We start from the raw sequence: 20,979 nt of genomic DNA on the forward strand, positions 1-20,979 counted from the left end.
GGTGCAGTGAAGCAAAACAGTTTTCCGCTCATTTAAAGCCGGATTACGATATAAAATGATCATGTCTTATTAACATTTAAAGTGGGCAGTTGGGCGTTCAGACATTCTCGATGGGTTAGGTAGAGCACAATTTACGTAAACCAAACTAAGTTTGTCTCGTAAATAATGAATAAATATATACTGAGGGCGCTCTTTGCAAACTCTTCATCATCTGTCACGATGTCCTGCGATAGTTATAGGCTACATGTATTAACTTTGGATCTGTCTTTTGACGTGGTATTAAAATACCTCTCAATTTCCTTATTTCAAAATAATAAACGGGAAATGGATAGGCCTATTCCACTCAATCAATATTTTCACCGACAATCGAGAATTTCAAGGGGTCACATTCAGAAATTTTGCCAGCTTGGCTATGATAAAACTAGGGCATGCAAGGAAGTTCATCTCCACCATCAATGATTGGAACATGTTACCAGCTAATACAGAAAGTTTTAAATCAATTCTCCTGCAACACTAATTTTTAATGGCTCAATGGATGAAGATGAAATTGAAGATGAAGTTGAAGGTGAAGTTGAAGATTTAGATTTACATGAATGTAAGCATTGATTCAAGAGTGATAAAAAATATTGTCTACTCTAAATTGCAGAGTTACAAAAATGGCAGCAGTTATGCCGCTAATTTAAGTTATGCTGCTAGTTATCTTCAGGGTTTCCACTTTGTCTTCCGGGATCGATGGGGCCGACGAGACGCACTCGTATCCGCGTACTGACAGTGACTTGAGGACGCACTACACGATGTTGGTACCGAACGCCTGACTACAATCAAATCCAGCAATAAGTATTCGTCACGCCAGGTAGCGTGGCCGAGCGGTCTAAGGCGCTGGTTTAAGGCACCAGTCATTTCGATGGCGTGGGTTCGAATCCCACCGCTGCCAAGAATTTCTTTTTATCCCCTATCACTCTCTAAAATAATTATCGTTGTTTCGGACTATTTACAAGATTTAAAAAATTAACTTTTAATTAATACGTCTGCGTGGTTGCCATTATTCCACTTCGGTTAAATTTCTTAAAATGTATTGTAAATAAATGTGACTAAAATAAAATAATAATAACAAACTTGAAACGACAAACACGTTGGGAAATTTGTTCCCTCCTAGACCAAATACCCCACTTTTTGGTCCACTTTCTTGCACATGATTCTTAACAGTAAATGTTGTATTATGTGAAGGGAAAAATGGTTTAATGATTGAAATAATTGAAAAAAATGGTTTCATGATTAAAATAAATATGATTGAAATTAACTTGAATTTGTTCATGACATTTCGCAAATGGCACTTTCTAAATTACTCCGTTTAAGCAATGTTCATCCAAGAGGTTACAACCCAACTTTAATACATCATCCAGCTTCACCCTTATAATTTTCTGCGAGACACTACTTCCGCATGTCCTTCTGATGAGCAGACAAGGAAAACCCCTTTTAAACTTAATAGAACAGGCCAGTAGCTACCAAGTACATCACATGGCAGAAATTTACCCACAATTCAAGAGTATATTGCATTTTTCTTCATGTTTTTTTACTTTTTAATCAATGGATATATTTTTTTTTGTAAAAAAAATAACATTGGATAATTATTTTGTTATAATTTAATAGAGTTATTCGATTTTATTAGAATAAAAACCTCTTTTTGATTTTCACTTTCAGCAGGCCTGACAAAACTTTAGACCATGGTAAGGATCGGCCATGTTAGATCTACTTCCTTTATCGTGAGTTTGCCGGGAACGGTAATTCTGGACGAGTGATTTTTTTTTGTATTTTCTCCCGATTTTCTGATCAGTCGGGGTAAAGAAGCTACAAAATGGCTGGTAGACTACCTGCATGTGTTATAGACCCAGGGACGGGGTGAGTTAACAATGATTAAGGGTATACTTCGGTGCGAATCTGAGACATTGTGCCTGGGCGTTTTCCATTTTGCATGTAAAGTTTATGGGGGCGTGCATGGGTTGTATTGCGGGATTACAGTTTTACTTCCTGTAGTGCTGGTGAAGATGTCGTTTCAGAAAGAGTGCATCAGCATTCACCATAGCGTCACTTTTTCATCATATTCAGCTTTTATGACAATCAATAATTGCAGGAGGGAAAGCATGCCATTTTTGTTTTCATGTAAAACGTTAAAACCCATGAAAACTATGCACCAAATTTAGTTGATGAACTGAAAACGAAATGACAGAATTCCATACCTGATCATCACTGGACATCCTGTGCAAAAACCCTATGACTATGAGACTGGTCTGAGAATCTAAGCTTTCTCTCACTTTCTCAGTAAATGCTTCAATATTTTCTTTGCTAATTCTTTTTGGGACCTTTTGTGTGTTTTAGGACATGTTATCGCTTTCTGACACAGCAGATAAGTCACTGCAGGAAAAAGTAGTGATATTCATTGTGGAATTCTTTCTGTCACAACCTCTCGACTTATTTTTGCTAATACAATTTTGATTGAAAAAAAATAAATCAGCTAACACAGTAACAGCATGTACATGTATTCATTACCATGGCATGGTTACGTTAAGAAAATATTAATATCTATGACACAGCTAATTAGCAATGATACAGGTATAATTAATCATGCTTCAGAATTGTGATCCAAAACTCGTAGTGTGTAAATCTCCTTGACCATTACTTGTTGATGGATGTATAAGATTTGAAAAGCACATTTTCAGGTTATTCGCTAAGCTCTGAATGTACCAAAAATGTCCAATTTGTAATGTCAGTGATGCTGGAATTGCCTGTATAATGTATTCACTACATGGATACCGTGATTATGGTACAATTCTGAGTAAACATTTAGTTTCTCAAATTTATCAGTTAATGAGTATGACTTATTAATTAATTAATAAGACAGTGCAGATGTCAGTAAAAAGTCTATTTCCATGTTATAGTAGATATTCTAAACTCAAGCAAAACATCCTTAAAAATCTTTCAAGAAGAAAATAATCCACAATATTTGATATATGAGATTTAGAACTAAGACTAGATTTGGTGCTTTATTTTGATGAAGTCCCATACAACTGTGCCAACTATGCTATATAAACACAGAAACAGGAAGTAGATCTAACCAAGCATGAGAGTACACGTCATTCATCCTGTGTATGATCACAGGCGTACATCTTCAAAATAAATAAATATACATAAAATATTGAAATCAAATGTATACAACTTTGGAACATGTAGAATTCAGAAATTATGTAAATACTGTGTGTTAAGAAAACCAAAGGAGTTACAGGTTTTGTGTTTAAAACATGCATTCAGTCATTACATTGTAGTACTGGACCTATATCATGTTTCCCAAAATGACAATATTCTTTCCATTTCTGGTCATATCTGCAGGTACACAAAGATGGGCTTTGCTGGGAATACTGAGCCGCAGTTTATTATTCCCTCAGGTGGGTATTACATTTAATTATCTCCATTTGGTTAAGTTATCAACACTGACACTGATCACATTAAGGGTGACATTTTAGATCTATTACCCCTAACCCCTTAGGCCATTTTTGCTTGGAACCATCTTCAATCCTCCACAATCTTCCAAAATTTTGCACTTATGTTCAAATGAAGGATACCCACTGCCTCAATCCTTTAAAATCCTCCATCAGCCCTGCCTCTCAAAATGCGTTTAGCCTCAATCCTCAAAAATCCTCTTCTTCAAACACCATTCAGCCTCAATCCTCTAAAAACAACCGGTTCTGAATGTCCATGAGCCCTCAATCCTCCACAATCCTCCAAAATTGTATTTTGCATTCAGCCTCAATCCTCCAAAATCCTCCAAAACCGCCTGGAGGACTGTGGAGGATTTAGTAAGGTTAGCATTAATCGATTGAAATGTATCTTGAAAACTGAGAATAGGGTAGAAACAACCAGAAAACCACAAGGGAGTGCCTAAATAAAATAAAATAAAGTGCTGTATTTGAAATCATCCCAACTTTTTACTATTTTTGGTGCTAGTTTAAAATCATGAAAGTATTTTATTGTTTTGTTTTTCCCCTTAGCTATCGCCATCAAGGAGTCGGCCAAAGTGGGTGAGAAATCACAGCGTAGATTAGGCAAAGGTGTGGACGACTTAGATTTCTTCATCGGTGACGAAGCGATCGACAAGCCAAATTATGCATGCAAGGTCAGTCAGTAAAGAGATTGGATTGAATTACCCTTTCACCTTGATTTAGCAATTATCATGTTGACACGTTCTTGTTTTTAAAGTTGAACTAAGAAATTGACTGGAGTGATTCTTTGCTCAACTTTTGAAATATTACTATCATGTACCTAGTCAGTTTCCCTTTGACTGATTTAGAAAAAAAATATTTGAAAATCTGTTTTTGATACTGGTAGTATTTTTGATAATTTTTTTACAAAATGATGTTTATGCACCATACATCAAGCAGTGCAATGTATTAATATTGCCCATGTGCAACATATTTGAATAAACATATTAAATCTTTGAATTGTTCCATAGTTCAGCCAATTATCAAAGTCTGCACCTGACCATTGATTTTTCCTGATTATCTAAGTTAAATATTACCATTATATGACACAAGATTTGTTGACCTACGCAATGTGGAACATTGCCTTCTAATCCCAGTAACACTTGCATTATACCCTCATTATTATTATACCCTTGTTATTTCATTTTGTTTACTTCTGGGTGAATCTGTAAAACTGTACAATGCTTCGGTAGTGTCTCGTCAAGGCTTTTTGAAAAAAGGAAGGAGGTCCAAAGGAACCCTCACCTTTTCTACAAGAATTTTAACTTGCATTCATAGCTACAAGTTTGTGGGAAACAAAAAGGCAAAATATGTTGCAAATGTATGGGCATGAAAATGGAAGCGGGCGGGTGCGTGTTTATTATTTGACTTGGTCTGACAGGCAGGGCGCATTGGGGCGGTATAGGAACTCATTGGTTGATACCCTGTGGGCTCATGACATCCTCAACTTTGCCTTGCTTGCCATTTGCCCCTCTAGTGTAGGAATGGGATGTCCCGTGTCACATAAGTCAAAGTGCTAAATTTTATGAAGTTTGTTGTCTTTTACATCAATATGAAGTCTCGACTTGATCAAACTGGTTGTTTACTCTCATTTGTAGTACCCTGTGCGTCATGGTATCGTGGATGACTGGGATCTGATGGAGAGGTTTCTTGAGCAGACTATCTTCAAGTATCTCAGGGCAGAACCTGAGGATCACTACTTCCTTCTGGTAAGTCAGTCAACATCTCTCCCCCCCCCCAAAAAAAGGGGGGGGGAGGGGATGAATACATATCAGCATACAGTGAAGGATTGTTAGGTGACTTTGTGGACTAGCAATTCATGGAGACCACGAGCAGTAAGCCAAGGACATTAACCCTAACCAGGTTATTTTGTTTAGGAACCCTGCCTGAACAAGAGCATGCAACAGTGGTCAAAGCCCGTTCATTGAAACAAGATACAACAGGTGAAAGTGCCAAAGTCTTACATGTACTTGTTCAGCAACAGGGTACAACAGTGGCACTGTTCAATGGGTCTAGCTCACATTGTTGTATGCAAGCATTTGTTGGTTCAAGTAGCTTCAGGATTGCCACAATTTTGGGGTTATAGTAAGCACAAATATCAAACTGTTAACCCTAACCTTCCCAAATCCTTCAAAATCCTCGTTGCAAAATGGAGGATTTTGCAGGATGGAGGCTATGTAGCAAAACTATGTGGCTGATTTTGGAGGATGCACTGTGTCAAGGTCTTGGGGTGTACCTTGTGTTGTTTATGCTCAGCCGTGCATAAATTTAGGCATAAATTATACTTGAAATCCTCTGCACTGCTCAAGGATGTCACTGGCTCTGCCTCAGGATATTGACAGTGATTGCTGGAGGATTTTGCAGGATTAAGGCAGTGGTCTCCCCTCCAAGGACCGCATGCAAGAAGTAAGAATTGCTGTATGCAATTTTTACATGGAGGCAGTCGGGGGATTTTGCAGGATTGAGGTTGCATCCCAGCAAAAATATCTAGGGAGTTAGGGTTAAGCAGTTTCCCCTAACAAACTGTACACTTTTTGTTTACTCTCTCCCTGTCTCTGTCTGTAGACGGAACCTCCTCTCAATACACCAGAGAACCGTGAATACACAGCAGAAATCATGTTTGAAACCTTCAACGTTCCAGGATTGTATATAGCCGTGCAGGTAATGTATATTCAAACTGGAAAAGTAGTTGTTGTACAATAATTATATTCCATTCCTTGTTTACAGCCATATTAAATCACAACAAAGAGAGACTGAAACTAAAACATTGAATTGTGTAATGGCTTAAGCTTGTTTATGCAACTACTGCATTGCAAGGCAGATTGCAATTGTAGGTCATACCATGCACCCCTACCTCCTAATATTGTTACAGAAATCTTCACTGAACCAGACATTTTAAAAGAATACACTGAAAGTTGACTAAATCTCAGTGTGTGATCCTAAATAAAATGATGCTAAGATGCCAGTAACCCAAATTGACTTTGAGAATGGATGTAACTCGACTCAGCTCCACTCGACTTGACACAATTCAACCTTGCTCAGCTAGCAACTCAACTTGACTTGAGTTTACTGCCTTAGAATGACTCAACTCAACTTGAATCACAAAGTTCAGTGACATGTTACAACAAGGAGTACAAGGGTCAGAGTGCAAGGGTTAATCATGATATTGTTTTCTTGTAGGCTGTGTTAGCTCTGGCTGCCTCCTGGACATCACGGCAAGTTGGTGAACGTACCCTGACAGGTACCGTCATTGACAGTGGAGATGGAGTCACTCACGTCATCCCTGTGGTACGTTGAAGCCTTAGACTTAGCATTTGAAAATCTGAACAAAACTTCTGACGTGTGCGTACCGCAAGCGGAATTAATTTCTGAGATAATTTCACTAAAACGCTTTCATTGTTTTTTGCAACTGTTTTTCTTATTGTGTTCCTCCCACACACAGGCTGAGGGTTATGTTATCGGCAGTTGTATCAAGCACATTCCCATTGCTGGTCGAGACATCACATACTTCGTACAGCAGCTGCTCCGTGAACGAGAGACTGGTATCCCGCCAGAGCAGTCTCTGGAGACCGCCAAGGCAATCAAGGTAGCTCTAGGTTTTCATTATCTTTTAACCTAGTTAACTAGTTAACGAACTAAACCTGGTTAAAGCTATCAATCTGGAGACCGCCAAGGCAATCAAGGTGGCTCTTGGTTTTGATAAACAGTTTAAACCTTGATAAACTGTTTAAACCTTGATAACTAGGTAACTAAACCTGGTTAAAGCCAGCACTATGTGGAGATTGCCAAGACAATCAAGGAAGCTCTTGGTGTTGTAAACCGTTTAAGCCTAGTTAATTAAACTACTAAACCTGGTCAAACAAACTCTGTGGTATTCCTGAAGGACTGGGGAATCAATCTAGGTCATAGGTTGCAGAGCTCTGTATTCTTGTAGTCTTGACTATCAAACTCAGGATCCAGTGGGTTCATGTTATGAAATAAAGTCATATAGATTTACCCTAAATATCTAGGTATTTTTGACTCCTGGATCTTTCAACGTATGCCATTAAGAAGAAATTAAAGAAATCAGTGGTAAATTCATTGTACTTCCGTTGTTTTGGGGCCATTAAGCCCTGTGTGAATTCATGATGGATGGGCATTACATTCCTCAACCCTTCAAAATCCTCCAACACCCCCTGGTTGATTTTGACAGTTCTTGGAGGGTAAGAGTTGATAGAATGATATCCCCATTCATACAGTGGCATGGGTGGCTTGTGCGTAAAGCGCTCGCCTCTCACCAAGGTGACCACGGTTCGAATCCTGGCCGCGGATTGCATGTGAGTAGAGTTGTGCGTTGGTTCTCTCCTGTGCCACGTGGGATTTTCTCCGGGCCCTCCGGTTTTCCTCCCTCCGGAAAAATCAAACACTTTTGATCTCAGGCTGTGCTCCGTGGTCATATATGGGTCGATGTGGCTGGCAGCCATAGGCGCCTTTATGTGCCAGCGGCCCGACCACGTTGTAGCCGCGTCCTTCGCAATTCAGCATACCAGCTGCGAGTAAGGATGATTAGCCTCCCAAATTATTATTATTATTATTATACCAAACTTTGTTGTGCAGGAACGATGGGGTTACATCTGCCCAGACATAGCCAAGGAGTTCACCAAGTACGACACTGACCCCGGCAAGTGGATGAAGAAATACGATGGAATCAACGCTATCACCAAGAAGCCTTTCTCTGCGGATGTTGGGTATGAGCGTTTCCTTGGACCTGAGGTCTTCTTCCATCCAGAGGTTGGTCCAATTCTATCTACCTCAAGGCTTAAGTCCGCTTTGAAAATTTGGTATCGAAACTTGCCTTTGAAATGAAATCAGGCTGTTTAAGTTGCAGGATAATGCTGTGCATTTTTTAATAATTTATTATTCCATTCTCTCTTTTCACACTTCCGCCATGGGCATGCAGAGCCTCGATCTGGCAACTTTACACAATAAATATAGCCGGTTCAGCGATTCCCGTGTCGGGGTTCAGATCACTGAACTGGCTATTTTTATTGTGTAAAGTTGCCAGATCGAGGCTGTGCATGCCCAATGGCGGAGCGTGAAAAGAGCGAATTATTTAGTATTCCAACTCGGATAGTCCATTTGATAGCTCACTGAATGTCCCAAAGCCACCCAGACACCCCTCTGGCTTAAACCTTGATTTACCTCCTCTAACAACAATGAAAGTAAGGCTGCTTGAGCTTCTGCTTGAACTTAATTCACCATCGATATATCAATGTTACTTGATTATTCGATATTATTTTGAAATTGATATCGCCGATAGCAACTTTTTAATCATATCGAAAATTTAGGAATGATATCGAAAATATCGAAAATGCGTCAGATTATCGTCAAAATAAATGTCCCGTTTGTGCTTTCACTTTGTGTTGAACGTTTTCTGCATAATGAAATAAAACTCGGCAGCAACTTGTGTTTGTGACTAAAAACAAACATCGCGAAATGCCAAGCGGGGTCGCCTTGTGCTCTGCGTTCGCTAGAATTCGCGGTCTCCCCGATGTAAAAGCTCAAAAGAAATGCCCGTTCTGGACAAACTCTCAGTGCTGTGATTTGTTTTATTTAGTTTGAGCAATATGCTCCAGAGAAAGTCGTGGAAAATTGGAACTTAATATTTTTTTTAGTGAAAGTGTCATCTTTATGGTCTTTAACTTTTACATGGGATAATCGATATATCAAATATTCTCGATATTGCCATCAGGACATATGCACCTGCTTCGAGATCTTTAATAATTGATCTTGTTCAATTTCTGACAGTTCTCCAACCCTGACTTCACGACTCCCATCTCAGAGACTGTGGACATTGTCATCCAGAATTGCCCCATTGATGTCAGGAGGCCTTTGTACAAGGTCAGTTATATACTAGGTTTGAACAAAAAAAGAAAAAAATTGCATTTATCTTATTTAAATTCATGAAGCCTGTCAGTTTAAAACCATAGTTTCACATTTCAGTAAAAGCAGTTCATGAACTATCAGCACAGGATTGCAAAATACTATTATTTTTGGTAAAATAACAAAAAGCCGATATCTGAATTTCATGGAGAAACTTGGCAGAATTATTTTTTCCCCGTGAAATTACTTGCACCAAAACAAAAATGGGATGAAATTGAGTCAGAGGTCATCTATCTCAAACGACAGTGCGGTTGGTAATCTATTTGTACTGAGCAAAATGTTTTGAGCTTTTTTTTTGGGTGATAATCAGAACTTCCATTTACTTGCTCCCAGATTATATCAAATCTTTTGATGGAAGTATTATGTGAATGAACTCTGTCCTCTTTTACTAGAATATTGTACTGTCCGGAGGATCTACAATGTTCCGTGACTTTGGACGCAGACTACAGAGGGATGTCAAACGAATCGTGGACGCCCGTCTGAAAATCAGTGAGGAGCTCAGTGGCGGAAGAATCAAGGTTTGTGGCTTTTCCTAAATGGATTGGCATTTGTCACTATTCAATACTGGTTATAAATTGGCTGAATCGACACGTTTGCTGCTATTCCTTTATTTTTGACAGCTGCAGCAGTGGCTGCACTTGCAGGGAAGGACTGGCAACGTTAAAAGGGAATCATAATCCAAATTCCAGTCTTGAATGAAGACCAGCAACATCCATAGAATAGCCATAAACAAAAGTGCAAGTTTCGGGTCCTAGCCTTGAACTGTGCCCAGAAGATAATCGCTTGACTAGTCTCTTATCAGCCACTTGATTGTTTTCTCCACAGCCAAAGCCCATTGAGACTCAGGTTATCAGCCATCACATGCAGCGCTACGCCGTCTGGTTTGGAGGTAGTATGCTGGCATCAACGGTAAGTTGTGACATTGGAAAAAGTAGTAGATGTTTGTGATTTGATTCATGAAACCCCTTAACCTGGTGAAAACTTGGTTATACCATTAGCACATAAAGCGCTCTCCCTAATAGATTGATTTTATGTTTTTTGTTCAACAACCTTCACATCAAAAGTTGTAGGGCGATCAAAATTAGATTATGGTAAGGCTCTGTGTGCCAACAAGAAACGGTGCTTTTGGATCACTGTTGAGAGCCTACTGGACAGGACACACCTTGTTCCCGTACTGGTTCGCATACTGGTTCACGCGTGTATAGTGCGAAGTACACACGACTAGTTTTATTCTGAATATACACAAAGCCATAGCATTTTCGCTTGAGTCCAGGGGTCAATTTCATAGAGCTGCTTAAGCACAAAATTTGCTTAAGCACAAAAACGTCTTGCTTAATAATAAAATCAGGTTACCGGCCAAAACTCCATGCGATTGTTATGCTAAGTAAACAACAGCTAAATACCAGTCATAAGCAATGTACATCACATGGAGTTTTGGCCGGTGATCTAATTTTACTAAGCAATGTTTTTTCGTGCTTAAGCAAATTTTCTGCTTAAGCAGCTCTATGAAATTGGGCCCAGCTGTCATTGTCAATGAATTTGAATGTCTCTCCCAGTGGTCTCCCCCAACTCTCCCTTTCATACTGTTGAGGGGGTACTTGTGCACGGAGCACATGGCTTTCATGTGGGAAAAACAGATGTAAAGACTATTATATAATCTCAGAATCTAGCATGTTTATTGGAAAGGTTTCTTCATGACAGGAAATCCAGGCCCTTTGAATGTCAATTTAAGTTCTGTATCCTCCGAGAGAGAACAATGAACAGGCATGCAACTGGAAATTTAGAAAAAAATGAGGAAGTTCCAAACCGCACAAGACTTTGTACAGTGTTTTTCAATTTGTAATGGCATTCATGAGCAGTAAAAAACAAGGAAATCAGCAGATCAGAAGAGAAGCTACATGTCTGAATGAAAGAACGGTGTGGAAGGAAAAATCAAGTTCTCAGAAAACCCAATCGATATATGATTTCACTCATAGTTTATATCTTCCTTTTTTCATCTTTCCACAGCCTGAATTCTACCAAGTGTGTCACACGAAGGCGGATTATGATGAACATGGCCCCAGCATTTGCCGACACAACCCTGTCTTTGGTGTGATGTCATAGACCGCCACCAACCAGCGACAGAAGAATCTTGTCTCTTAATGGGTGGGTGGTACCAGAAGGAAACCTTTTTTTTTATACAGATGGTCTAAAAGTGCAATGAATGTATGCAGCATTGCCACCGTAGGTCAGGTGTACTCTCCGACATTGAAAAGGAAAAAATAGTGGTTTTTTTGTAATCCAACAAACTTGGTTCAGGGCTTAGACTTGCAGTCAACTACTTGAAAAAAGTTTGATTTTGTTGGTGGCGGGGAAAGTTGATATCTGAGGTGTTGAAATTTTTCTTTTTTGTAAAAATTTCTGCATTAAAGGAAAAACAAACATTTTTTTTGGGGGGGGGGATCTAATTGAATAGTCATCTCTGTCTTGTTCCCCTTCAGCTGGCATATATGACTCTGAATAATGTCAGAGCACCCGACTATCCTATGAAGGTCAGCAAAGCATGGTACCACCCATTCCATACCAAACCCTTATATTTTTGAGCAACTTATTTCGAAGCCTTTCTTGACAGCAAGTGTAGATTTAGCGGATACTTTAACCCCCTCTAACAACCATCATGACGTGCAGATGTCACATATGATGGATTTATAAATTTATAAAAAATTTAGCAATTTTTTTTTTTTGTAAAATGAACAAATGCCTTTAAATAGTGAATTATTGTAATCTTTAGAAATTGAAAGAATGAAGGGAATTGTATGCAAATGATCAGATTTCTAGAGTTCATTTGCTGTTTTATTGAGTTGATAATCAGCCACAAAATTTTAAAAGATTTCTTGCGTATTGTCAAAGATTGTATTTTTGCATTAGAAAACAACAGTTCCTAATTAAATGGCGGATATAGTTATCAAAGCTGGAAATATGTACGGTATATTTAGACGTACCTAATGTGACTGTACATTAGGAATATTTTCATATCATGCATATTCATTGAATTGAATGTGCATGATTATGCAAATGATGCAGTAGTAGGCTGGCATGCAGAGTAACCCATACAGGTCTCCACAATAGCTATACACAGCTTGGGGTTTTTTGCCAGATTAAAATCTAGAGGTCAACTGCAGGTTAAAGGTCAAAGTTGAATTCACTTAGTATTTATTTTGCACTTCTGGTTTATCAATTTGCACATTGTCTTTGCTTAAACCTAATTAGGAGTGTCAGTTACCTAACTGAAAATCTGTCGTTCCCCATTTTTGTTTTCAGAAGTAAAATCTAAATGTTGAAGAGCAAGCTTGCTTGAATTTAGATCAGAAATCTTCAATATGTTTCACAATCATCACCAAAGAAAACTTTCCACCACAAAACTGGTTAGGAATAAGTTTTAAAAAGCGACTTTGATCTGGAGACCTTATTTTTAAATTAGACTTATTTTTTTTTAACTGAGTGCACCACGGATACATTGATTGGCCTCTATGGTATAACATCGAATCTATATCCTGTACTTATAGGGACTTTATTTTCTGGGACCTTTAGTAGTTGTACTTATATAAAGCTTTTCCTTAGCTTTGCATTGCAGCCGTTTGTTATACCTATTCACTGGTTCTGACATGATGCTCCAGGCAGACTTTTGCATGAGAATCAGTTACCAAAGGACCAATCACGTGGTCTTTCTAAAGAGATATAAAATATTGTGCCCTTGTTTGCAGTTTTTAAATGTTCAAATACATGATCCGTGCAACTTTCATTTCCATTAAAAATGAATCTTTCAAGAGAATTACCAAACAATCAATGATGCCACTAATTAAGCAGATCTTTTTTGTTGTAAAATGTATGTTAAAGTATAAATATTTCAATGCTGAGTTTGAAAACATGATTAGTTGGAAAGCTTTCTTTTGGGGAGTATTTAGAGCTGTATAAAATGAAATAAAACATTTAACAGGAAAAGTAATAATGTGTTTTGTTTTTCATGGTTTGTTCGAGTCCATTGATTTTCTTGCAACCTCTGATCATGTTGACTTAAGACACATACTAAGATATCCTTCCAACCCCTTCAGATGCGATGGTATTGCTCCAGGATCAGTCACTGTCACTTGTAAGGTCTTCACTGGAATAAAAAAGTCATCTTCAAGTTGTTAAAAATGTCTTTATTGCTAGTCTGAGTATCACCCTTTGTCCAGGGAGCCCTCTATGTAAACAAACGTCTGATAATAATGTGAGCATCCGAATTGTATGTGACCCCAAGCGCCAGCCTATCGGAGTCGCCTTTAGAAATTGAGACGTCATTTCGATCAAATATGTGGACTAAGCTGTTGATTGGTCAATTTGGCTGCCATGTTTTTGTAATACATCGGGTTACGGAAAACCTGATAGAAGGCGCCCGCTGAATGGTAAGAATCAACACCAATGGGACTATCTTTAGCTGGCTTCAGCTTCTTTTAAGCCCCCAAATATTCCAAGTCTGTGAGACACTTGCTGTTGCATAATTATTCGCCGAATCTGCTCACATATAGACCCTTGCTGTGCGAGTCCATAGACTAAAAAAAAATGCACGATCTAGAATTAATCTTCATTTCAACACCAATGGGTCTATCTTTAGCTGGCTTTAGCTTCTTCAGCCCCTAAAATTCAGCACTGCCTGATGTCTTAATTACCGATATATACCTTCATTCGTTGCGCACTGCTGTTTCATATTGCGGGTCAAGGCTTGGCGTTTTATTGATGGAAAAATGTAAACTAAGATGTAATAGCGAATCATGTGTTTCAAACCTTGAGCTTGAGAGAAGGACCATGGTCCGAAACGGGTCCAGCTGAGCACGCACCTCGGGCGTGCATGATTTCCGCCGACCGTCACGGAAAGTAGACAGCTTGGGTCTGCCTGGTGACTTGGGAGGCGGGGTCACCGTGGGTAGCACCGTGTTCCTCCCGGTCGTGGAGGCGGGGGAACTGGCGTTGGTCACGGCCAAAGAGGACGGTTCCTGGGCGGGTCTGTGGTTAAATAATGTTTCATAAATTGAAGCTGAGGGTTGAACTTTATGATGCTCGTGAAATAGTGATTTTCTAAAAGGCATCTGAGAAAGAGACTCAGAACTAGCATCGAAAGTTCATAATTTTATACCCTCTATCAGTTCAGGTAAAACCAGCGTCTACAGTTTAATCTTCTCTCTCAATTTTAAGCAGAACTATATCACTAGGAATGACTGACAATTTGAAATCTCCACCTGTCTTTGGTCGGCATTCTAACATCTCGAATCCCCGCCCTCTCTCTGCACAGCTTGCAGGATATGTTCCTGGGAAAAGTTCCAGCCAATGAGGACGTGCCTGACCCGCACTCCTCGCAGATGCCGTGACTTGATTGGTCGACAGACCTGTCAATCATCGGTGACGTGTCAGACAGCGAGGCGCGCACCGTCTGCTGTCGCATCGGCTTCTTGAGCATTGTGAAGGAGTCAACTAAAGTGTCTTTATTTCCCGTTAACAGATGGCGCTGTTTCCAAAGACCGCTGAGAATTGCTGGCGCGCTCGATGTTGATTTCGGCAAGCTCTGAATATTAGAATGGATATTGACGTCTTTGTTTTCTGTTTTTGGGACGACACTTCTGTGGTGACCCTTTCTGTAGTTTTGTTCCTTAGCTGCCGGATGGGTGATTTGTACAATTCTGACATACCTGAAAAAGGTAAAGGGATTTTTCATTTTAATGTCAGGAGCAAGCACGACCTCTTGTAACGCCAAGTTATCTATTAAAACAGAAGACTATATAAATCATTCATTTCGAAATATTTTACCTGTCTATTGCATTACATCTAGCAAATGATATTAGTTCGATTGTAGCTTCCAAATCAATTGCATGCCTTCAACTTCCCGCATTCACCCAAACTTGAATCTGTGTGTATATGTAAAGGCCTATATATATTCAGTACAATTCATTCATGTTTTGCAATTTTCATCGAATAAAAAAGAGAGTTAAAGCTTTGAACGCAAGTTACCCTGGAACAATGACTGGATAGGATGATAGTCCGGCTGTATTCTTTCCACTGTAAGGCATCTGAAACGGCAGACTGGTTTTGCACGGCGCTGAACTGTAGGGGTGGGCAAAATGTGAAAACGAGCAGTCCGCGTTATGATACCTAATCGTAACCTTCCCCATCATTATTTCATCATTACCAGTTTAAGTTTGCCATCGTCACCATCATAGCGATATCCCTCATCACTACCTTCAGAATAATTACCATCATCGTTATCGCAGCATAATGCTGTCAGCAGCGTTATCACGACGTTTATTTTTGAACAATAATTTATTTTGGGGGGGGGGGGCGAAAATTGGCTTCTCAGCGATGGTACATGATTTTTTTCCCCCAAAACCTACCTCACTTCTTGCTGAGCAATTTGCGCATACAGAAGGAAATCATTGGTATCCATGGAAACAACCTTTCGCAATCGTCTATGCTGTCTGATAGAAAAGTGAAGAATTGAAGATGAAACAAGTGCGAGATAGTGACGTAAACATGATGTGCAGAGGAGGAAATAATATTATGTCATTGACACATCATTTTGTTTACTTTAAGGGATTGTGTTATAGTTAAGAGCCCCATTCATATAAGAGAACGAAAAGTCACTTTTAGGTTATTGGACTCAACCAATATAGGGCCTACTGTTTAAAAGGTCATGCAATGTAATTTTTAATACAATCCTCGAAAATACACCACTGTGTCATATTTAACCTTATTTTCATTTTTTTTGCCATTATCAAGAGTATTTTTATGCTTGTTTTAATGCTAATGAGAATTTATTATCATAACTCAATGAGTTTTTTAGGTAAAGGGCTTACCTCTTCGATCGCCAAAATCCGTAGATTACCATAACCCCCGATGCCGCTGCAACAAGTGACGTAATGATGACGAAGAGCATCACAATATCATCAGCGATTTTTGTGTTAATTCTTTGGAACGCTAAACCTTCGCTGCTGGAATTCGTCCAAGTCAAAGGATGTTCGTCCCCCATCAAGGAGCTTCGCTGTTATACCAAAAACAGCTGATTGAGGAAGATAGAAATAAATTTGCAACTTTTCTTGGAAAAAAGAAGGAAAGTCTTTAAGTGATACTGGTAGGCCTACAGGAGCTATTTCATCAAGGAATTTTTAAATCAAAATGATTTATGAAAAAAAGACATGAACTAATAGTAATACAGTCTACTTAATTTTCACTTAGTGCCTGCAGAGTGGTAAACCCATGCCCCGTAACTCTATTTTTCAAATTACACAATTAGGCCCTACCTAACGTTAGCAGTGCCTTTTTATTTATAGCCTACTCGACTATTAGGCCTAATTCATACTTTGACAATTAAAAAAAAAATACATGTAGGCCCTACTTAACTTTCCGCATTTAAAATTATAATTTTGCACTCAACAGAAATAAATTTGGGGCAAAAAGTTAAAACATACCAATCTCAAGTCTTCTAAGAGTCAGAAATCGTGGTCATCTCATGTGCAATCCTGAAGTAAAACATCAAGTAAGAAGCCCTGATGAGCGTGCGTTGACTTTTTTGCGTGAGAGAACTAAAGAATTTCCATAACGCTAATCAACGCTATTGTGTAATCAACGGTGCGCACAAATCGAGCGTAAAAGAGGGCGCGCGTAAAATTAAAATCGCATTCAGTGCGCTGTGCGCAGTCGTCAGACCCTTTTATTCTATATCTATGGACCCATAATAATTATTTAGTAAAAACAAATTATCCCGTTTTTTCTTCATATTATAGATTTTTCATCCGAACGAATTTTCAAATAATTATGATATTCTTGAACGATTATTATTAGCATTTAGAGCCAATGATACCTTTATTTTAAAAAAAGAAAAGAGCTTTGCATGTTGCGCTTGTTTCATAATTCACTTTCACGCTCAAGCTGAATTTACAATTGTATAAATTATTTTGGCCCAAGTCGGCGGGTGTTCATGTTGCGCTTGATCTCTGCAGGGGTATGACACTTGTTGCACTTGGGCACGACGTTGATGATCATCGGAATTCAGGGCTGGGTGGTGATGGTGGTGTGTGTTGTGCACTGTGGATTTCAAATGAAGTCCGACTTTAGCCTCATGTCAAAGCTGAATTAATAGGGGCGTCCCGCTCCTTATGCAAAAGTTGAATTGAAAAACTTGTTATTACTTCGCGTGGACCGATCTTTCTTTCAAATGTCTTTGCCACACCCAAAAAGCACCGGCCCCTCCCTTCTAGTTTCTGTTCGCAACATGGAAAACTTGCCTTTTAAAAATAATAGTGTGATGTAAAACAAAAAGGGAACTTTCATCCATTCGGATATTCACACGCGTACCGTGCACGGTACGTTTGAAGATCTAGATATCGACATATCAACTCAAGAGAGGGCGCTAGACACATGATGAATATTCCGGGAAATTAGCATGCTAATGATCAGTTAAGTGTCGTGGATCTGTTACAGACTTTAATTTAGTCCACATTTGTTCAATGATTTTTCAACCTTCCCATTTGAGTGAGGGGTTCTCCCAATACCCAAAATGTCAGTAGACCCTCTTAGAGAATACTGAGATACATTTTGAGGGTATATTTAAATTTCGAATGGGAAAATTCCGCCGTGATCTACAACGTATCATCGCCGTGGTTTGACAGTGTACACACAAAATGGCCATTGCAAGCTGACAGACAGACCGCCATTTCCTTGTCATTTTCCCCATAAATTACTGGCCTGAGATGCGTATTGTGGACCCTTTGTTGTTCCAAAGACCCTGTAGAAGTATCGAGGATGACGACTGAACCCAAAATCACATCAATCAAAGAACTACGACCAGGAATGAAAAACCTTAACATGGTTTTTATCGTTCTCGAAATGGGTACAGTATTCCATGACGTCACTGAGCGGATGTTCCAATGAGACTTCTTCCTCCCTCTGAAAAACTTTCGGCTGCCGAATAATTGTGTTTTTAAAAGTGGGAAAACATGGGGGGAACCGAAATTAATTTTAAATGAAAATATTTATCAAGATTAAATTTACTAAAAAGAAAAACATTTAATTGAGAGCGAACTTTGATTAAGTAAGTTTATATTGTTTTCTAAATTGCTGTTAATATAACAACTTTTTCAGATGGGGGATAGAAGTTGAATTGGATATCGGCTTTTGTTATTTTTGTTTTGTAAAAATATATTGAAAGTGAAGTTATTTTATATTCTAACAAAAAAAAAATCCAAATCATGTTTGGACATCTTTTTCTTGGCTAATTGAGTTTGTGTTAAGATATTAATTTTAGTTATATGCATGTCATTTTGTTGATATTTGCAGGTACTTCATCCAAAACCAAAGACGGTCATGAGATTCGTTCATGTAAGGTTGCCGACAAATCTGGCTGCATCAATATGTCTGTGTGGGATGAGCTCGGCCGAATTATACAACCAGGCGACATGCTAAAATTAACGAAAGGGTAAAAATAATATGCTGAAATATGTCAAATAGATTCCAAATAGGTAAAATTATTGAAAAATTTAATTATTAATGGGAATTGAATAATGCAAACTAACATATGTTTGCATGATTAAAAAAAAAGTGTTTTGACATATTTTATTGTTAAATTACAATGTTAAATTTACAATTTGTTTTGTGTTGTAATTTCAGATATGCGTCCCTTTTCAGAGGTTGTCTAACATTATACACTGGAATGGGAGGAAAACTGCATAAAATAGGAGAGTAAGTAATGATGAAAAGAATTTCACTTACAATACTTGGATTAAAACAAGATCTAAGATCTTAGATCTTAACAAGGCAATGAAGCTAATTTTGAAGAAGCTTTAAAATTTTGTTGACGTAAATAATTAATGGAGAATTTTGTTTTCTCCTCTGTAGCTTTTGTATGGTATTTTCAGAAATGCCAAATATGAGTGAACCCAACGCCGAGTTCATTGCACAACAAAAAGTGGTAAATATGTATCCTTTTTCTTTAAATTTCTATTTTTCTTTGATTTTAGTTTGATCATAAAACTGCATATATTGAATGTCAAATTCTGAAATTTAAGACAAGTCTGAAATGTTTGATTTTTGTTTCTGGTATTTGAAGAGTTTGCAAGAACAGCGAAGCAACTCACCCACGGGGCCGGGGCAAGGACCCAGTGATGGTAGGCCACCAAATAATGGAGGTATGCACAGAATTTTTTTTTTCAAAATGTTTTGTTTTTATGCATTCAACTTTTTATTTGTTAATATTTGTTCTTTGTATTTTTTTTGTTACGTTAATATCAACAGGACCTAGAATGGGACCTAACGGCAACCAAAACCAGAAAAGTACTTATGATCAGCAGCCGCCGAGACCACCTACCCCTCCAATGGGCGTGAACTTCCCCCAGTCTCACCCCAATCGTGGTGGAATGAGCCAAGGAGGCCCAAAGAATGGCATGGGACCGGGCTTTTCCACTGATCACAGAGGGGGGAGGGGAAGAAGAGGAAGATAACATTAGTTCAATGTATATGCATACTTCTTTCTTTGGGTATATTATGAACAAATATTTTGTTGAGACAAAAAGGATGAATTTGTTCTTTTCAGTTTTGGCTGAAATAAAGTAATGTTTCTATATCTTTGAACTACACTTGGCAAACTCAACCAAAAAAAAAGAAAGAAAGGATTTTTACCACTTTGGTGAAGTATAGTGGATTTTCAATGAACTATTGCAGATTTTTCTGAATACATTTGTAAAAGCTGACATACACTTTGAATGGTCAAAATAAATGTATTTCTTTGAATGAAATCATGGTATTATAAATTGAAGTAGGTATTGTGATGTACTTGTTTTGCCAACACAATTGTACTAACATGATACACTAGGTTGACTGTCTGCCCTTGCAAATTAATGGTTACAGGTTAGATTCCAGCCAGAGTTGCAGTTCCCACAGTTCCCAGTGTTATTTAAGTTGTGGGTGTACTAGTTTGCTGTCGACATTTGTTAAACAAGAAAATAATTTTTCAGTCTAAACTACATCAGTCCACATGTAGTATTTGAGTTCATGGGAATGGAATTGAGTAATGTATGAATTTGTGAACGTTAACTTCAATGTGCACTCTCTATCGTCGGAAAAGCCATTTGGTTCATTCAAAATTCCTGTTATTGAAATTAACTGGTTCCCATGCAGTAGTGTGGCATATCCTGTGCTGTATTTAGTTGGTTACCTTGATAAATAATGATAGTTCCTTTGCTAAGACTGCACTTCCACCTACAATTTCCTGTAGGTTTATCATACAATGTTTCCACCATGGAAATGTGCGTGCCCTGCAGATGTGTACTAAATGTGTTAGTCTTTTGACTGTTTTCTTTGTACATGTACTTGACTTTCTCCATGGCACAACCTAGTAGTTACTGTTAATACTGTGTATATACATGTACATGAACGTGCAAGGGATTTGACTGAAAATAAATGTCATGTTGAAATAACACTTCATTGTGTGACAGTCGCTTTTATTGAAATTGTTGTCTTAAAC

The 20,979-nt window shown here is 38.4% G+C and overlaps 3 protein-coding genes and 1 non-coding gene across 6 annotated transcripts; 3 read left to right on the forward strand and 1 right to left on the reverse strand.

The window, feature by feature from the left end:
• The first annotated feature begins 852 nt into the window (after nt 1-852).
• Nucleotides 853-934, forward strand: Trnal-aag. Its single transcript has one exon. It is a non-coding gene; the product is annotated as a tRNA-Leu (tRNA).
• Nucleotides 935-1,724: 790 nt separating this feature from the next.
• Nucleotides 1,725-11,842, forward strand: LOC119741008 (actin-related protein 3). Its single transcript, XM_038216564.1, has 12 exons — nt 1,725-1,899; nt 3,385-3,440; nt 4,044-4,168; nt 5,132-5,242; nt 6,099-6,194; nt 6,714-6,821; nt 6,976-7,119; nt 8,130-8,303; nt 9,321-9,413; nt 9,848-9,973; nt 10,281-10,364; nt 11,463-11,842. The coding sequence occupies exons 1-12, from the start codon at nt 1,856-1,858 to the stop codon at nt 11,556-11,558; spliced, it is 1,257 nt and encodes a 418-aa protein (XP_038072492.1). The 5' UTR covers nt 1,725-1,855; the 3' UTR covers nt 11,559-11,842.
• A 418-nt stretch (nt 11,843-12,260) lies between these two features.
• Nucleotides 12,261-17,030, reverse strand: LOC119741009. 3 transcript variants are annotated; one of them, XM_038216567.1, is made up of 7 exons: nt 16,931-17,030; nt 16,319-16,503; nt 15,857-15,940; nt 15,477-15,569; nt 14,711-15,157; nt 14,259-14,477; nt 12,261-13,596 (listed from the first exon to the last, which is right to left on the reverse strand). In XM_038216567.1, the coding sequence occupies exons 2-7, from the start codon at nt 16,489-16,491 to the stop codon at nt 13,569-13,571; spliced, it is 1,044 nt and encodes a 347-aa protein (XP_038072495.1). In that variant the 5' UTR covers nt 16,492-16,503; nt 16,931-17,030; the 3' UTR covers nt 12,261-13,568. The 3 variants fall into 3 exon arrangements, with proteins under 3 accessions (XP_038072495.1, XP_038072494.1, XP_038072496.1); XM_038216566.1 differs by having other exon boundaries at nt 16,319-16,521; XM_038216568.1 differs by lacking the exon at nt 14,711-15,157 and having other exon boundaries at nt 16,319-16,521.
• Nucleotides 17,031-17,890: 860 nt separating this feature from the next.
• On the forward strand, nt 17,891-20,934 carry LOC119740805 (SOSS complex subunit B1-A-like). The gene is made up of 6 exons (XM_038216239.1): nt 17,891-18,351; nt 18,798-18,936; nt 19,128-19,199; nt 19,356-19,428; nt 19,567-19,645; nt 19,752-20,934. The coding sequence occupies exons 1-6, from the start codon at nt 18,264-18,266 to the stop codon at nt 19,955-19,957; spliced, it is 657 nt and encodes a 218-aa protein (XP_038072167.1). The 5' UTR covers nt 17,891-18,263; the 3' UTR covers nt 19,958-20,934.
• Nucleotides 20,935-20,979: the final 45 nt, after the last annotated feature.

Source organism: Patiria miniata, unplaced genomic scaffold (assembly GCF_015706575.1).
Source record: "Patiria miniata isolate m_02_andy unplaced genomic scaffold, ASM1570657v1 HiC_scaffold_5, whole genome shotgun sequence".
In the NCBI taxonomy this organism is placed as follows: domain Eukaryota; kingdom Metazoa; phylum Echinodermata; class Asteroidea; order Valvatida; family Asterinidae; genus Patiria; species Patiria miniata.

What these genes read in the sequence shown, in the direction of transcription:
- LOC119741008 (XM_038216564.1), top strand. Translation starts at nt 1,856, where the DNA reads ATGGCTGGTAGACTACCTGCATGTGTTATAGACCCAGGGACGGG. An exon ending in AGGATCACTACTTCCTTCTG is followed by an intron (nt 5,243 to 6,098) that starts GTAAGTCAGTCA and finishes CTCTGTCTGTAG; the next exon opens with ACGGAACCTCCTCTCAATAC. An exon ending in TCAGGAGGCCTTTGTACAAG is followed by an intron (nt 9,414 to 9,847) that starts GTCAGTTATATA and finishes CTCTTTTACTAG; the next exon opens with AATATTGTACTGTCCGGAGG.
- LOC119740805 (XM_038216239.1), top strand. Translation starts at nt 18,264, where the DNA reads ATGACGACTGAACCCAAAATCACATCAATCAAAGAACTACGACCAGGA. An exon ending in ATGCTAAAATTAACGAAAGG is followed by an intron (nt 18,937 to 19,127) that starts GTAAAAATAATA and finishes TTGTAATTTCAG; the next exon opens with ATATGCGTCCCTTTTCAGAG. An exon ending in TCATTGCACAACAAAAAGTG is followed by an intron (nt 19,429 to 19,566) that starts GTAAATATGTAT and finishes TGGTATTTGAAG; the next exon opens with AGTTTGCAAGAACAGCGAAG.
- LOC119741009 (XM_038216567.1), bottom strand. Translation starts at nt 16,491, where the DNA reads ATGGGGGACGAACATCCTTTGACTTGGACGAATTCCAGCAGCGAAGGT. An exon ending in GGATTTTGGCGATCGAAGAG is followed by an intron (nt 15,941 to 16,318) that starts GTAAGCCCTTTA and finishes CTTTTCTATCAG; the next exon opens with ACAGCATAGACGATTGCGAA. An exon ending in GTCCTTCTCTCAAGCTCAAG is followed by an intron (nt 13,597 to 14,258) that starts GTTTGAAACACA and finishes TTTTTATTCCAG; the next exon opens with TGAAGACCTTACAAGTGACA.